Source organism: Vulpes lagopus, chromosome 5, assembly GCF_018345385.1.
Source record: "Vulpes lagopus strain Blue_001 chromosome 5, ASM1834538v1, whole genome shotgun sequence".
Classification (NCBI taxonomy): domain Eukaryota; kingdom Metazoa; phylum Chordata; class Mammalia; order Carnivora; family Canidae; genus Vulpes; species Vulpes lagopus.
In genome coordinates this window covers 57,370,593-57,389,350 of record NC_054828.1, presented here as the reverse complement: position 1 = coordinate 57,389,350, position 18,758 = coordinate 57,370,593, and the positions used below count along the sequence as shown (strand labels likewise).

Here is an 18,758-nt window from a genome sequence, read left to right as displayed (position 1 = left end):
TATAGAAGCCATTGAATGGAATCTTGTACTCAAGTTGCATGATGTTCTCTACTTGTTTTCTTTGCAAGTGTGCATAAGATTTTAGGTATACTTTATAGGCTTAAAGACCCCCTCAACTCCCTGAAACTATCTATTAGATTAGAATTAACAGGGAACCAGGTATTACTCTCTCCTGGATATTCAGTACATTGAAATTAGTGGCAATAAAGTTGTAGTGACTTTTTCTTTCTTACCAACACAGTTTAGAACCTTGGAGAACTGGAGAAAAGGGAAACTGCTATTTACTGAGTGCTTCTACTATTTATTGTCTTATAGGCACATAGGTTAACAAGCTATCAGGATGAGTCCATGGTACATTCTTGTATCTGAATTCTCAGAGGACCTGGGCATCTAGCTGGGGAAAGAAACTTGTCTTTCTGGGATCTGGACTCCTGGCTTGAGAGCAGTGGCATTTTCTCATGCTTTCAACAACATTCCTTTGGCCTCCTGTTTTAAGAACACAGAGGTGAAGGCTACTTGTTTTGTGGAGAACCAGAGCACAGGTGGAGTGATTCAGAAATGATGCTACTGACATGTATCACTATGGTTAGGTGAATGACATATTTTAATAGTTTGAAGAAATTATAGGAACATTTAACAGATAGTTGAATTAATACTGAATGCTATGGGAGTTCTTGCTCTCAAGAAACACATGTCAAGACATTTATATATAAATGTTAAATAACAGCCTATAATGCTGATACATGGATTAAAAGGTATCATATTGAGTGGTATGGACAAGCTTAGGGTTTAGAGAGAAAAGCACAGTAAGCTACAGTGATAAGGAAAAGTTTCCAAAAGGAGAGGAATTGAGGTTTTTTTTTTTTTTTTTTTTTTTTTTAGGCATTGAGTTTAATAGCTACTAAGTACCTACCACATAATGGCATTATGTTGCATAGCTCAGATGTGTGTTAGAAGAGGCTCTTTTATGCCATACCTTACAGTGTACATACTTCTGTGACCTTGCCATGCTCATTTCTTGCATGTCCTCATTTGCTTTTGTATCCTCAGTACATGATAGGTACTCAGTAAATGTTTATTGAATGCATGAGGTGCAAGATATGGTCCTTAGGTATAATGTAGTAGATAAGGACACAAGTTATTTTACTGCAGAGCAGAGGAAAAAGTACAGAGTTTTCTGGATGTTTCAGAGGTGGGAGTCAGCACATATCTTGGAGAATGATCAAGAAGGGATTTAGAAATGAAGTCATGTTTGTCATTGGCCTTGAAGAAACTATGGGTAAAGTTGTTCTAGTAGTGGGAACAAAGCACTCAGCATAGGGTAGATTTGAAAGTGGTCTAGTTTATGAGGGCAAGGGAAACCTACTATTAGGCTGTTATATTGGTTTCACGCAAGAAGTACAGTCTTTATAATTCTGTGGGATATATCTCAAGATCTTTAGCACTTTTCAAGGCCAAGAACAACTATAGCATACAGTTTTCCCACAGGAAACAATGATTTCTCTGGTGAAAACTATTACTGTGTTAGACTGTAATCTTCACCATCACCTTTAGGACCATCTGGACTTTTTTTTTTTTTTTTTATCCTTTTTGCATAAGCATGTTTCACATTCACCCTACCCAGCCCTGAGAAGCTGATAATTATTATGTATTTACTGTGTGTCAGGTGCTATTTTAAGTACTTTATATAAATCAACTCATTGAATCGTCACATCTACCCCAAGAGAGAGAAGTGTGCCTATCTTAATGGCCAAGGTTTTAAGGGATTAAGTAATACAGCCAGGATTACATTACTTAGTAAGTGTAGTTATGATAACAAGAGTTGAGAACAGAAGTTTCTTTGAATCCTGAATGCTACATTATTACTTACTGAATGTCATGACCCTAGAGGACCATTAGCACATAGTAGAAACAACAAATGTTAAAGCTACAGATTTCAAGGGTCTACTGACCAGAGCATTTTGGTAGTATTTAGTTAGCTACCTTTACCATGATTGAAGTATTATTCCAAGAGCTAAGAGAATGGCAGATAAAAGAGATCTTGTTTTCATGGAGCTTACATTTTCAAGGAGAAAGATAATCATGCAGCTAGCTAAGTAAATCATATAATTCTAGTAAGTACTATAAAAATTAAGTCAGATTAAAGAATGAGTAGATGGGATTACTACTTTACATGGAATAGACAGGCTCTCTGAGGAAGTTCTATTTGAATGGAAACCTGAAGGTTGAGAAAGAGAAATCTTTGGAAGGATCTGAGGGAGAGCTTTTTAGGTACAGACAACAGCAAATGCACAAGTGCTTACTCATGAGAATGTAAGAAAGAACCTAGTGTTGAAGGATGAGTGAGAGGGCTAGTGTAATGAACAAAGTAGAAGGTTGATGGAGTGCCAGATGTCAAATCATGGAGTCTTGTAAAGATTTGGTAAAGAATTTCGATTTATTCTAAGTTTAATTGGAAGGATTTTAAGATACAGTTTTATTTTTATTTTTTTTTTTTTATTTTATTTTATTTTTTTTTTAAATTTTTTTTTTTTTCATTTTTTTTATTTATTTATGATAGTCACAGGGAGAGAGAGAGAGAGAGGCAGAGACACAGGCGGAGGGAGAAGCAGGCTCCATGCACCGGGAGCCCGATGTGGGATTCAATCCCGGGTCTCCAGGATCGCGCCCTGGGCCAAAGGCAGGCGCCAAACCGCTGCGCCACCCAGGGATCCCCCAGTTTTATTTTTAAAAGATCACTTTGCCCTGTAGTAAATGGATTGGGTGGGGAGGAACAAATGATATGAAAGACAAGGCTATTGCTATAGTAGCCCAGGCAAAAAAAAAAAAATAGGATGACTTGGAGTAGGAGTAGAGGTGTTTAGAAGTGGTCAGATTAGGATATTTTGGAGACAGAACTAATATGATTTGGTGATATAGGATGTGAAAGAGACAGACCCAGGATTTTTAAGGTGCATTACTTGGGGAATGGGTGCCATGAATCTATAATGGAAACTTAGGTTGAAGAGGAGTACAAAGTATACTTCGGAGCTTCACATGGATGGATGTTCCATAGGTAGAGTGCCAGCTGCTGTAAAGATCCAGCCAAACATTGTCTCTCCGCTGGTGCTAACATAGTAGCAGCTTTTCATAGTTGAGGATGTTGAAGCCTGTTAACTCCAGCCCAATAACTCCATCCATCCGTGTTTCTTTCTTGTCTACATCCTTAATACCCCAAAGCAAACCCACTCCTCCTCTAGGCATATCACTTGTCGTCATTTTCATACATCTTGGTGTTTTCTCATCATAAACTGTTAGAATATTTTTACCTTCCTGACTCATCACCACCATCAAATACCTGAACTAGGTCTGTTTCATTATTTAATTCATGTACTGTTCTCCAGGAAACATTTTCTGATTCCAAATCCATTTTGCTTTCACGTCTGAGTTAGCAGTCCCTCCCATATACATCAAAGCACACTATACATGTACTGCATGTAAACACCTGGATCGTGACTTTAAAAGAAAAAAAAAAGATGCTCTTCTGTATTTCTATAGGATGAAGGAAAGGAAAAGTATTCTAGGTGGAGAGGGGTATATGAATAAAAGAACAGGGACAGATTTAGAGGACCAGGGAAAGAAGGAAGATTGTAAGTAAAATATGTGGTATGTAAAAAGAGTTTATAATGGAGTGAGTAGAATATTAATTAAGAATAGGGATCCCTGGGTGGCGCAGCGGTTTGGCGCCTGCCTTTGGCCCAGGGCGCGATCCTGGGGATCCGGGATCGAGTCCCACGTCGGGCTCCCGGTGCATTGAACCTGCTTCTCCCTCTGCCTGTGTCTCTGCCTCTCTCTCTCACACTGTGTGCCTATCATAAATAAATTAAAAAAAAAAAATTAAAAAAAAAAAAAGAATAGAAGAGTTACGGGATCCCTGGGTGGCGCAGCGGTTTAGCGCCTGCCTTTGGCCCGGGGCGCGATCCTGGAGACCCAGGATCGAATCCCACGTCGGGCTCCCGGTGCATGGAGCCTGCCTCTCCCTCTGCCTATGTCTCTGCCTCTCTCTCTCTCTCTCTCTCTGTGACTATCATAAATAAATAAAAATTAAAAAAAAAAAAACAAAGAATAGAAGAGTTACATGTCAGTTTTATCTCAAAGTTGGGGGCTAAAAAAAACAAAGATTAGAAGCACAATCCTGACAGATTTTTAAAAGACTAAATGGTGATTGGATTTCATAGGACAGTGGTTCTGTACTCTTGACTGTACCCCTAAAAACAGCCAGGGAGCTTTCACATCCCAATGGCCATGAGTTGCCTCGATTCAGACTGAGTGACAATTTCTGGGCATGGAATGTAGACATTAAAGTTCCATAGGTGATACAAGTTTGCAACTACTGTAAGAAGTGGAAAGTGATTGGTTGCAAAAGGATGAGTGTAAGAGTTAAGAAATTATATTATTTTTATTCTTCATTGTGATTTTTGGTAAGTAACTCTTAATTCCTGATGTTCTTTATCTGTAACTTAGTTGGATGATCTCTGGAGACTCTTCTCTCTAAAATCCTTTGATTTATTTTATTTATTTATTCATGAGACACACAGAGAGAGAGAGAGGCAGAGACAGAGACACGGGCAGAGGGAGAAGCAGGCTCCCTGCAGGGAACCCTACGTGGGACTCCATCCCGGGTCTCCAGGATCAGACCCTGGGCCGAAAGCGGCACTAAACTGCTGAGCCACCAGGGCTGCCCAGATCCTTTGATTTTTAAGGAAGGAAAATACTTAACAAAATAATATTACACAAAAGATTGAGCAGCTAAGTGCAGGGCAGATTGGAGGTAAGAAGATGTGAGGACAAGTTGGAGGTTAGAAGGTGGTTATTCTTCATCAGTGTGGGCAGAACAGTGAGTTAGTTCCTAGGAGAAGCTAGTTGCTTTGGAAGTGGAAGGGAGGACGCTTGAAGCTCTTTTGCATCAATTAGGGATTTTCCACCTTTTCCTTAAGAAAGATTTCAAAAGACTCATTTAAGTGTGAGTATTCAAGGATTTGGTTGCTGTGATTGGAGTTTTTTCCTCTATAACTTGTATTATTGTTATTTTGTTTTTAGCAAAAGATTGAATAAAGGATGACATATCTTGCCATAAGATACGTAAGGGAGGTGTGGTGCTATTAATCAGTTTGTGCAGTGGGAATAATTCATGGAAACATTTGTTAGAGGATATTCCTTTGAATTTCTGAAAATTGGTCAGTTCATTCTCTGTTTGGTGCCCTGCCAGGTAGGAATCTACTTGGAGTATGTTCATATAACTAGTTTGTCAAATTGAAAGAAAAATTTGATTCAGAGCTATAACTTTTTAAGCTGCTTCTTAACTTTTTAAAATTTATTCCTCATTTATAATACTTTTTACCTGTTGTAGTTATTTTATGCCAAAATTTTTAATTTTTTTTTTCTTTTGGCCTGCACATCTTCTTGGTATTGTATTTTGAAGATTTTCTGTGATTGTTTCTAAATATATTACTAAAAGAATAAAGTTCTCTTTTTGATTATATCCAGTTACAATTATTTAACTCAAGTAACTCAAATTTAATGATTAGTGTATTTTATTTCCTAAAAATAAAATCTTCATATGTTTCTATTCAGTGATATTCTTTATTTATTTTTTAAATTTTTTTATATTCTTTATGTTTTAAAAGAATTCAATTTTTAATTGAATTTGAAATAGGTTGATTATTAAGGTATTCAAAACTTGATGATCCTATTTGCAATTAATACATTCCTCTCTTCTTTTTTTTCATATCTACCTAGTTCAACAAAATGCAACTCAGACTGTGTTTGAATTAGCTGTTTTGTGAAATCAAGAGTGTTGAAGGAAAAATAAAAGTAAACACTAATCTTTCAGTTTTTTCATACTGTCTTCCTCCATTCTCAGCCCTACAAATTAACTCATGTGCCAATTCCTAATTGACTAAATAAACCATACACATTCTTGTTTCCATCTCCAAGTTTTTTGCTTATGTTCAGATAATCTTGAAGATATTTCTGAAGTTACAAATTTTCATAATACAGCATAGAATATTATGTATATGAAGGATTGAAGTAAACAAATCTCAGTCTTTTGTAAGGCATATTGATTATTAGAAAACAGCCAAAAGGTACTAGATTTTTTTTAAGTGTATGTTTATTTATAGTGATAAAGGTATAAGAGAGTGAAAGAGAAAGTAAAATTAGAAAAAAACTTGAATAGGTATAGAGGAAAGAGGGAAAAAGAAAATGCAGGGAAAAGACTGAGAGGGAGGTTTAGAAAATATTTGAGAAGTAAATATTTTTAAAAAGAAACCACGAGAAAACATAAAATAGATAAGAGGTGTTACAAATTGGTCAAAAACTCACATGGGGTGTTCACTTAGTGTTATATTGGGCTTCTCCCATAGAGCTGCCATGAAGAATACTAGGAGTTAAGAGATCTAAATTCTAGTCTTTCTTTGTATCACCTTGGAGAAGTCCGTTAACTCATCTGAGGTTCAGATTCCTCATCTGTAAAATGCGAACTTTGGACTAGGTGATCTTTAGGGTCCCTTTTGGCTCTAAAATTGTGTATTTCTTGGTGGTCAATAATTGTGTGAAACACATTCCTGTGGTTAATTTGCAGCTGTCGCTGACTTTAGGACAGCATTATTTGGGGAGAAGGATGTAAACTCCCTGAGGGTAGGAGCCTTTTCTACCTTGTTCACTGCTGTATTCCCAACAGCTAGCTCAGTACTTGGCACATAGTAGGCACTCAATAAATGTTTGTTGAATGCAAGATATGAAAAGTATCACTTTGATGGTTCACTATGGGAGCATCCTACAAGAAAACTAGTGGCTTAGGAGAAGTAAAAGACTGATTTCTTCTGAAGAAATTTTATATGGCTAATTTTTAATCATCTTTTCCCTTATTTTGTCCCGATTCAGAAAAAATATCTGCTGCCAGTGATAATACGGTCATAAAACTTGGAGGGATCAAACATAAATATGGTGAACTAAACCAACATATAATGTAGGCCCTTTAGTTCCCTCCATGTTAGGTAAAGAAATGTAGAAGTAACCTCTGGTCCTCATGGAATCTGACTGAAAAGAGTACACCTAGTACACAGAATAGTGTAACTATATTGAGTTGGGTTTATTGGCTTCATTCAGTTGAGGAGCAAAGTTAGGCTATAGCTGAGTTCTGTGGCTGGCAGATTCCAGTGGAATCTTTGTGATCCACTGCTATCATTAGGTTAGTTATTACATTGTTATGCCAAAGGTACGTGAAGTAAAACATTTCAGAACATATATACACTCCAGTTTTTTTGGAGGTCATAGTTTCAAAATACTCAGGTCCTTGAAATTCTTGCTCCTGAAATTAGAACAAAAAGGGAAGAAAAGAGTCACTTTAAATCCCTAGCACTAAAGTAATCTATGTATTCATTAGCTCTCCGTCTTACCACTTTTATTTAACTTCCAGTTCAGAATAGGTTTAGTTGACTGGTAGGCCATTTCACAGCTGACTAGAAACAGCACCAAAAAGTGTGGGTCAGGAAATGGAGGCATCCATAGGCAGATACAATAACTGGTGACAGCTGGACATCCTTACTCTGAGGGATGGAAGGGGGATATTTCATATTAATAAAAGTTAGGAAGTATGTCATACATTTTTGAAATAAGTTTATCCCAATTTTTTAAAATGTTTTGTTTCTGAATGGTGAAACTTCAGTAGTCTGTAAAATATACCTGTTTTGGAACACATCCATCCTCTTGCATCTGGCCCTAGGAGTACTAGATAAATAGAAGGTCATTGTACTTTGAAAACTTAAATGTTTTAAATTCTTGCCTCTTACCGTTTTATCAGCTTGAGTTTTTTTTAACAGTTACACTTTATGTTGGGTTTGTAAAAATTATAATGTTTAGAAGTATGTATGTATAAATAGAGATTTCTAAATGCATTTAAAAGGATCATATAAAAATTAAAGCTACTTCAGCAAAGTGAGGCTAAATGTGTACCTCAGTTATGATTTAAAACATTAAAACACAAGATTGCAAATTTCTTAAAGCCATATTTGTATAAAGTGTTTTCATTGAAACATAAATCATCTGATTTGTTAAAACCATTGGCAGACATAGTTTATCGTAGAATAGAGATATGAACAGAAGGTAGAAATATGAAGGCAAAAATCCATTCATAATACTAAATTTCAGATTAGAGCATTTTTGTTAAATTCAGGAGTCCATTTGAAGTGAATTGAATATATCCATTAAAAATTTGCATATTATATTATGTTAGGTCATTTTAAAATGTTTTAAATTGCCACTCCAGAAGATGGATAGCAATTTCATTCCTGATGGCAATGAATTTCCTTCTTCTGAATTTTTTTAATAGGTGCACTAGGCCTTCCAATGAGGGGGATGAGCAACAATACCCCTCAGTTAAATCGCAGCTTATCACAAGGCACTCAGTTACCGAGCCACGTCACGCCAACAACAGGGGTACCAACAATGTCACTTCACACGCCTCCATCTCCAAGCAGGTATTTATTGATGGACCAGAATATTTCTCAAAATGTATCTTTGTAGAGTAAGCAAACGTATTAGTTTTTAAAAGGTAACTAATTATTTCATTTCTCTGGTTCAGTGCCTTTCACTGAGGAAAAGAAAGTTAATACCCTATGCTCATTTTATTTCATTGCAAACTGATAAGAATAGTGTAAGATGTTTTTATCGTGCATCTAGCATACTGGTTGTCAGCTGGGTGGATATCAAGGATTAATCACCACCTGGGGAGCTTTTTCAGAAGCCAGCTCTTCCTCAAAAGAGGTTGTGCAATTTAAAATCATTCCTCAGGTGATTATGATTATTGCTCCCTCAACACACATCCATTGCTCTAGTGAGTAAAATAAAACAAAATTACATAGGTGATGCATATTAGTATGAAGAAGGTAGAATGACATACATTTGGAATGAAGTTACTTTAAATAAATGTGTGAAACACATTTGATTATTTTACATCCTGGTCACACCATTAGTTTTCTCATCTTAAATACCACCTTATCTTAGTTCTGCTGTAATGTACTCAATTTCTTGTTGGTTTGTTTGACTTTTCAAAGAGCTAGAATGACCAGACAAAAGAATTAAATTAATGAAAATTAGCAGTGTAATTTGAAAGTATATTTGAGGTGTTGGGGTTAGGCCAATTGATTATTTACAGAGAATTTTAATGAGTGATTGTAGAGAGCTTATTTAGTATAATGGACTTCTTTTTCAGGGGTATTTTGCCTATGAATCCTAGGAATATGATGAACCACTCCCAGGTTGGTCAGGGCATTGGAATTCCTAGCAGGACAAATAGCATGAGCAGTTCAGGGTTAGGTAGCCCCAACAGAAGCTCGCCAAGCATAATATGTATGCCAAAGCAGCAGCCTTCTCGACAGCCTTTTACTGTGAACAGGTAAGATGTTTATTGATACTGTGTATAATTGTCTCTCTGGGTATTATTTCAAATGTGCCTTTTCATATTCAATGTTCTGTTCTTGAGTCTTCTGCCTCATAAGTTTGTTTCATCATATTTTTATGACCAAAGATTCTCTTTCTGTTAAATTCTACAACTTTAACCTCCCCAAACTTAAAATTTTGACATGTTCTTTTGAAAACCAGTTTGATTTTGGAAAGCACATAAACGGTTTTTGTTGTTGTCAGAAAATTGTTCTTAAGTTGCCACCAGGCAAATTTTTGTTGATAAGGTCCTTCCTCTGTTAAAAGAGGCTGGCCAGACTAATTAACAGTACTGGGAATATGTTTGACTGTTACTGCCTTGCTTCACTCTTTGGTTTAGTACCATTTCAACTGAAATTCAGTTTTGTGCTTTGGAGACTTACTGACCAAAGAATTTTTAAGACCACCACATCTACAATACTTGAAAATAGTGTCACATCCGGGATTTAAAACCAGAAGATGAGCTCTTGTGCTTTTTCATTCCTTTTTGCACTGTCCATTTGTTCACTATGCAAGTGATAATGACAATATGAAGACCAGTTGTCCATTTTATTAGGATTTTTAAGTTGCTCATATAATTTAATGAGAGTGGTGACTAAAAGGCTTTGTAGCTTACAAAAACAGTGTTTAAAGTTCGCCAATTTTTTTTTTAATGGGGAACTGTATGAGGAAAAAGGATCTTGATCTATTTGCTCTCATCTTACCCATTTAATTCACTTTCTTTTATCTACTACTTGTAAAATCTGGATTAAAAATAGATTATTAGCACATTTCCTGTTTGATCTTCATCCTATAAGCTCTAGTTCTTTTATTTAGATTTATGTGTACTTCTCTTAATAATTTTACTGCTCTTAATTTTAAAAATAAATATTATTTGTAAAGGGCTATCAAAATTCATAGTACTTGATAGCTCTTCCTAATCATGTACTTCTTGGGCTTTATCACATCTTTTCTTAGAGTATAGTTCATTGATGTATATTTAAATTTTTGCCTTTCCATATTTTTTCACATTTTAATTGTTTTTTTTAAACAATTTAAATACAGTGCCTGTAAATTGTCAATGAAACATGGGTCTCTAAAACCCTGTTTATTACTATTTTTTTCCTGTTTATTACTATTGATAAAATGTATTTGTTAGAGTGTTTTCATCCCTCAGTTTTTTCAATATATGAAGGTACTTATACCAACAATTCTAACATGCTATTAAACAAGTATTTTTAATGGCTTTCCTACTCTTCTCTAGAGTATTGTTGTTTCACCAGCTCCATATTTTGTGAAAGTATTGTTTGGCCATGGTTAGTTTTACAGTTAGACCAAAAAAAAAAGAAAAAGAAAAAAAAACAATCCCCATCATCTTCAAACAGTTTAACCCTACTCATAACACTGATACACTGTCTTTTATCAGATTATTTGATGTTAAAGATGCATACTTTCATTGTAGAATTTGCATTAACAGCTCTTTTGACATTCTTAATTACTTCTGGCCTTGCTTTAAGTTCAAACTTGTTTCTGTTCTCTCGTGTTTAGTCTTGTGCAGAAAAGGGAGGCATTTGTAATTATTTACCAAGTACCAGTTGTGCATTAATTTGGAATTGAGGGTTTTATGGAGAGATTTGCTTTTTCTTTTAAGTAGCTGAAAGATAAACTATATTTAGATTAGAATGACGTGTTTTTTAGAACACTAAATTCACCATGTAATTCAGGTAAACAAAACATTTATTGAGTGCCTGTTGTATCCTCCTGAACACTAAAGGCAGAGGATACAGAAATGACCATGACGCAGACCCTGTCCATGAGGAGTTTAGATTCTAGATGAGGAAGACTGTATGAAATAAGATCTTTTATGGAAAGTGTTAATGGCACACTTTATCAGTAATGGAAGGAAAACAGGTATTCAGGAATAATATTTATGCCCTAAACTGCATGTTTTTAAGATTAGTTACTTCCACCAGTGTATCCAGTAAGTTGGTTTTCCAAGTACCTAAAATAGTACCATTAATCTCTGTTTTCCTTAAGGCTTGTGGATAAATTCTTTGCTTTTTGTTTTTTAAAATCATCTGTTTAAGACATTTTGGTTCTCAGTTCATGGAAGGACTTCAGGAGAGTTTTTAAATAAAGGTTAAACTCAGAAAGATAAAATTAGTATTTGTTTTTAAACATACTGTTGTTATATGAGGAGATCAAAAGTATACACTTTTGTTTTTCTTCACCTGAAAGTTAGTGTTCTTACTGTATATCTAAAATTATTTTCTATGTACCCAGTATGTCTGGATTTGGAATGAACAGGAATCAGGCATTTGGAATGAATAACTCCTTATCAAGTAACATTTTTAATGGAACAGGTAAGCTTATTCGGAGGTAGTACCCTATAAAAAATATGATAGATCTTTGAAATATAAAGCAATTCAACATACTGGTCTTAAAATATTATAAGATTTTTCTGTTAAACTGGTAGAATTTAATTTAGTGAGAGGGTTTAAATCAGTGTGTGAACAGTTGACAGATTTAAATACACTTTTTCACTAGACATGGTAATAGGATAGTGTTACAGCTTTAGGACTGTTTCCTTAACACCCGGAGAAAGCCTAAACATTAACTTAGTCTGTGTTTATGCCTCAGAATCTCTTTTGCTTCAGGAGCTTTTCCTATCCTCAGTCCTGTCACTACAGTCTAAAATAGGCTGAGCGGGACAGCATTCTGGCTATAGAGACCAAGATCGAAGAAACTTTTATGATTATATTGGAGCATTTAACAGTTTTTCTTAATAATTTTAATAATACTAATTGTGGCATTTAACCCTTGGATTTTTTTAATCCAGTTTTATGTGTAAATTTTAATTACATAAAATTCTGATTTTGAATCCTATAGTCTGTTGGCTTATTTCTTTTATCAACTGCTTCAGAGAGAAGAGAACAAGAAGCTTTGTTTCTATTCTGCTTCAGGTTTCACCCTCTTCCATTTTTGCCTCCAGACCCTTTCCAGAGAAAAAATAAAGGATGTTGTATGGTCATGGGAGCAAAAATGAATGTGATCGTTCAGAGAGAACTTTTTTTTTTTTAAAGAAAATGGAAGGGAAAGAATGATCAGTGAAATGGAGCATATGTGGAAGCAGGAGACAGGATTTAGTAATGAAATGTCATTTGTGACTATGAGCTTGTAATTTTTAAGTGTTACATGTTTAGCAGCATAGATTAATCAAATTAGACTTTAAAATTCCAAATTTTAGCATTTAAAAATTATAGTTTTGTGTTCAAGATGTTAAAATGCTATAAAGTACCATATTCCCATTGTCTGAAATGCACTTTTTTTCATATTATCTCTGAAATCAAATTATGTATCATAGTTTAATTGGCAAGTTAATTTTTTTTTTGTTAAATGGACCATTAAGTAACAATGTGTCTGACAGTGCCATCTTATATTCTGAATTATGCTTTCATACACTTCCATAAATGTTTAAATTATTTTTAAAATTGAGTTTTAACTAAATTTTAACTATTTTTAGGAAAATTGTTTCCAAGTCTTTACCTAAAAATATAATTTGGGAGGTTATTAACTAATTTTTAGGTTAAAACTATTCTCCAATAAGACAATTTTAAATCCCATCTTAGAGGACCTGAAGATGTGTATTAAAAGTTGATATATATTCAGAGTTTATAGTTTATTTATAACTATAAATAATTCAGGAAAGATTACTTTCATAACTTGAGATGCCATATAAATTTCTGCTGTCTTTTTATTAGTAATATCTTCTTTAAATTAAAAATTCATAAATTATAGTTGGTTTAGAAATAGTGGACATAATTTTATCTTTCACTCTTCATAATTTTAAATTGTAATCTGACTTTGAATGTTAAGAGTGTATTGTTTTACTATCACCAAAGTAATCTTGAGATAGTTTCTGAGATTCTTTGAATTATGGGACTGGGAGAAAAATAAAAAATTAACTAAAAGGCTAAATAAATTGGAAATGGTGTAAAACATTAACACATTATATAAAACAAAGATTAAAGAAAGATTAAAGAAATGCAGGCCAAAACTAAGATAGAAAATTAAATTCTTCAAAAATTAAGAATATAAGATTGTAAGAATAAAATAGAATAATAAGAATTAAGAAGAAATCCAGGGGATGATTAAAATAGGCAAAGTAGAGGGGCACCTGGCTGGCTCAGTTGGTAGAGCATGTGACTCTTCGATCTTAGGGTTGTGAGTTTGAGCCCTACATTGGGTGTAGCTATTAATAAAAAATAAAATCTTTAAAAAAATAAAATAGGCAAAGTAGAACTGTTGGATTAAATTTTAATTTTTAAATGGAAGCGAGCTGATTTTTCTCATTTATAAATGAACAGTAATTAACTTTATTCATTTAGTGTATATTTATTGAGCGCCTACTATGTAATAGGTAACATAAACTGGGCTTTGCATCATACTCCCATGCTTCCCAACTTGCCAGACATGGGAACCCTGTCTACACCACCCTACTTATACTCCCTAACCACAACCACCACCACCACCACCACCACCACCACCACCACCACCGACACACACACACACACACACACACAATTTGTGTATGAGACAGGTAGGCCACAAGATTAGAAGTTCTTAGAGTTTCTGCTTCCACTGCCCTGTTTCAGATATGCTTCTGGTCATATGCAGGAGGCAAATGTTACCATCCTGTGTATAACTAAAGCTTCAAGCATCCAGATTCTACCTCTACTTTTGGATATAATGAAAAGAGCAGTTATGTCACAACACTCTCTCGTTAGCTAACAAGCTGTAACTTCAGAGTGCCATCCTTCACAGGAGAAATAATGTACCACCTTACTCCTTGTCTGTCCTAAGTCTCTAGGATTTGAGATTTTTATTATGCTAGCTACATATTACTTTGCTGCATTATTCATGAAATTCTTTTGCATGAAATTAGTCCAGAAGTGTTTGTTGTACACCTACACATACCTAGTACAGCGCTGTGCATTATTTAGGAAGAAGGTACTGTCATTTCAAATTATATTATGGTTGGTCTTTAATTATCTCTTTAATGTTTGTAGAATCTGGGTCACTGGCTGGCTCAAGTCAGTAGAGATCAATTTACAGTCTTAATCTCTGGGTCATGAGTTCAAGCCCCATATTGGGCATAGAGATTATTTTAAATAAAATATTTGTAGAATCAATAACTAATGTTCTTTCTCATTATTTAGATGGAAGTGAAAACGTGACAGGATTGGACCTTTCAGATTTTCCAGCATTAGCAGACCGAAACCGAAGGGAAGGAAGTGGTAACCCAACTCCATTAATAAACCCCTTGGCTGGAAGAGCTCCTTATGGTAATTAAGCTTTTTAATGATGGCTAATGGAAACTTTCCATTGCGCGTGTGCCGTGCGCGCGCGCACACACACACACACACACACACACACACTCATGTTTTCTAATCAGAGTAGTATAGTTTTGTCAAAGCTGATATATGCAATGTGTGTTTTCCTCCCAGAATGCCATGATAGCAAAGTTAAATGGGAAAAACAGTTTGTACAGAAACCCCAAAAGGAAATCCTCATTGGTATTCAGAGGTTATTTTCTTCTGGCATTTCTGCCTTAGTACACCTTCATGATCATTTGTGGTCTGCCTTTTCTTAATTCATCAGAGTTTTAAATAATACACTTCTACATTCTTAGTGATTAATACTGACTGACCACACATTGAAGTTTTTTCTAAGCCAATTTCTCAACCTCCACACTACTGACATTTGGGTCAGATAATTCCTTGTAAATAAAGGACTGTTCTGTGCATTATAGAATGTTTAGCAATATCCTTGGCTTCTGCCTACTTGATACCGATAGTATCCCCCCCCCCCCCAATCATTGTGACAACTACAAGTGTCTCCACACAGTGACCAATGTCCCATGGGGGGGAAGTGCCTTCTGTTGAAGACTGCTGTTGTTCATGGATAATCTATGTAGACTCTTGGTCACAATTAAAACCCTTCCTCACTCTCTCTAATAAGAGATTTGGCTAAGTGAAAAGAGGGGGCATGAAATATGTGTGGTAACAATTTAGACATGAAAATAACATAACAACAATGCAGCCATATTCTTATATCCTTAGTTGTTTCCTTTTGGAAGAATCTGCTAGAGACCAGTAGCAGAAACAATGAACTTAAAGGGATCAGTTCATAACTTTTCTAAGATTATTGTTTTTCCTATTTTCATCCAAGAAGGATTTCTGTGCCTTTCAGAATATGAATACAAATAACAATATGTGAAAAACGGAAATTTTATATTGTTAGTATTCTAAGGTTTCCAAATTAGTCTTCCAAAAATAACAAAAAAATGATCTGCCCTGGAAGTTGAGTACCTAGCTACTTGATTCTCAGTTCAGACTCTAATGTTTTTAACCTTTCCTCATAGGTCCATTTTTTCATCCCTTTAATCATTCCCGTTGCTCTCCTTGGACCAACTCTAGTTTCTCCATATCGTTCTTGAATTGTGGAGCCCCAAACTGGATATTGTTCTCCAATAAGGGCCTGACTAATGCCAAGTATAGTGGGAGGATTACTTCCCAGTTCTTGCATGTTTTACATCTATTACATGGAGTCCAAGAAAATCTGAAATAATATGGAGTTGTTTTATAATTGATTGCAATTTGCTCACTCTGTAAGTCACTTTCAAGTAGAATACTGACATGTTCTTTTAAAATTTATTTGTTCATTTGTATTTGACAATTAACTGGTGTTTATAATAGCTAGTCAAATATTTAAATCAAGCTTTAAAACAAAAATTTTAATAACTATTACCAATATCAAATTATGTTTTTAAGCATCTCTATATGACATTAGATTTAGAATTCTAGGATTACCACTTACTTCCCTTGTATTATTTTGTATATTGAGTTATTAATCAGTATATAAAAGTTTAGTTCTTCATTGTTGTCCTGAATACTAATTTTTTGAAGTGTGCTTTTATAGTATAATATAAAAAAATCCTTTTGGTACATTATCATAAGGAAAGTTAAGCTTTTATAATTTGTAGCAAAATATCATAAATATGAATTGCAATTCTCTGGATTATTTTCATTACATAGTTGGAATGGTAACAAAACCAGCAAATGAGCAATCCCAGGACTTCTCAATACACAATGAAGATTTTCCAGCATTACCTGGTTCCAGCTATAAAGATCCAACATCAAGTAATGATGACAGTAAATCTGTAAGTAACTGAGAATTACATATGTGAGTGATGTAGTTTTTTTTCCCTTCAGATTTCTCTTGTATTAACAGTTTTATAGACCGTATTAAGGACTTACTAAATACTATTACAAAATTGTTTATCTTGAATATCTGTAATAATCTAACTTCTGAAGAATGTGGAAAACCTTTATAACTTAGAAGATAGCCTATTTTTTTCCTATTTCATATAGGTTTGCAAATTTCTGTTGAACTTCTCAGAGTTAATTTAGACTTTTATTGTAGTCCCTGTCAGCTGGATCCCATGAAGTTTGATATTATAGCCTTCTAAGGAGCTGTGTTTTTCTTGAGTAAGTTTTCTCCTTGAAGAATCTTTATACACATTTTTATTCCTGTGTTGATTCAGCCAACTCAGCTTCTTCTTTCTGACTTAACACATGTGTTTATTTCTTCCACATTTCACTGAAAATAGCTTTTTTGTGTGATGGGAGTTTGTATATATTAAAATAATTGATAAAGAAGATTATTGGGTAAGAATTAAATATGAATTTTAAAAAGTTTATATATTCTGACTTATCCTGGAGGTTTTTATGGTGATATTATAGGCAACATGCTATATTATTTTCTCTTCTAAATTAAAGTACTGAAGAGTGAAACTTGAGCCAGAAAGTTCTGAGATTTTTTTTCTGTGACTGAAGATCAGAGATAAATAAGAATATTTTCCATATATTTCTTGTCCTTTAAATACTCAAAAATTTTAAATACAGGATTTATTCATAAACGATGGGACAGTTGTGGAAACATAAAATTTCATGTAGAACTTGAAAAACAGGTAATAATTTACTACCAATTTAAATATAAAGAATGAATAGAAAGGTAACTAATGTGAACTTGAAATTTTTTACACTTAACAAATTTTAATGTCACATTTAATTTTTTTCATATTAGAATTTGAATACATCTGGCAAGACAACTTCAAGTACAGATGGACCCAAATTTCCTGGAGATAAAAGTTCAACAACACAAAATAATAACCAGCAGAAAAAAGGGATCCAGGTGTTACCTGATGGTGGGACTCTGTAAAATATGTCAAAGATATTATAGAATTCATTTCTTTGCTTTTTCCTTAAAGATAAAATTCCTATGCTCTTCTTATCCAGGTCGGGTTACTAACATTCCTCAAGGGATGGTGACGGACCAATTTGGAATGATTGGCCTGTTAACGTTTATCAGGGCAGCAGAGACGGACCCAGGAATGGTACATCTTGCGTTAGGAAGTGACTTAACAACATTAGGCCTCAATCTGAACTCTCCTGAGTAAGTTTTTTTTTCCCTTTTCTTCCACATGTGTATATAATAATTACTTGCAGATTTCTAGTTTTTAATTTCATGTGGTCAGATTGTATCACCTGCAGTCACTCATTGTTGCTGTTATATTTTGACTCTTTGGGTCATTTCCTCTCACGTTAGCTTCTGGATCACTATCACTTGACAATATCATTTCTTTTTGGCAGTTTCATAATACATATGTATGATCCTTCCAAAATCCTGAAATCATAACTCCTTGAGTTTCTTACCTCCAAAAATCTTACCTTCCACCATATCTTAGCTACTCAACGATTTAGTCATCATTTGACTTTGCCATAATCAGTAACTTCAGTTTCACTGTAATTTTGTCTATGCTCCCTTGCCACTTCCTGTTTTCCATCCTTCTCTTGTTCTGGCTCCTATAATCATTTGACTCCTTGGGATCTTCAGTCCCTTGATTCTTCTACCTTTTCACTATTCCTCAACATCCTTCTCTTTCCCTCAGAACTCACTTCCTTTGTACCCAGTTAAATTCTGTGGTCACTCATAATTGCTTAGTTATATACACCTTTGGCTACTTTGCCCCTCTCTTGCTCTTTGTCATGATTGCATGGCAGAAACTACAACCGAGGTTATACTCTGACTTCCATTTTTTACCTCGGCTACTGAGCATGGCTAGAGAAAAAAAACCCAGCTTCACTGCCTGGTCTCACTTTACATTCATGGCCAGGAACCTCAAAAGTGGCCGTTAATTCCGCCACTCATACTGGCATTCTTTTGTTCTCCTATGC

The 18,758-nt window shown here is 34.7% G+C and overlaps 1 protein-coding gene across 6 annotated transcripts in view; it reads left to right on the top strand.

Moving 5' to 3' along the window:
- The window catches only part of CNOT2 (CCR4-NOT transcription complex subunit 2), a 118,890-nt gene that overhangs the window by 86,690 nt on the left and 13,442 nt on the right, over positions 1-18,758 (top strand). For all 6 annotated transcript variants that reach the window (XM_041754524.1, XM_041754527.1, XM_041754525.1 and 3 more), the window contains 7 exons: positions 8,372-8,519; positions 9,254-9,436; positions 11,743-11,822; positions 14,679-14,804; positions 16,557-16,681; positions 17,608-17,728; positions 17,820-17,976. In XM_041754524.1, the coding sequence (XP_041610458.1) occupies positions 8,372-8,519; positions 9,254-9,436; positions 11,743-11,822; positions 14,679-14,804; positions 16,557-16,681; positions 17,608-17,728; positions 17,820-17,976 (940 nt within the window). The remainder of the gene's footprint in view (positions 1-8,371; positions 8,520-9,253; positions 9,437-11,742; positions 11,823-14,678; positions 14,805-16,556; positions 16,682-17,607; positions 17,729-17,819; positions 17,977-18,758) is intronic.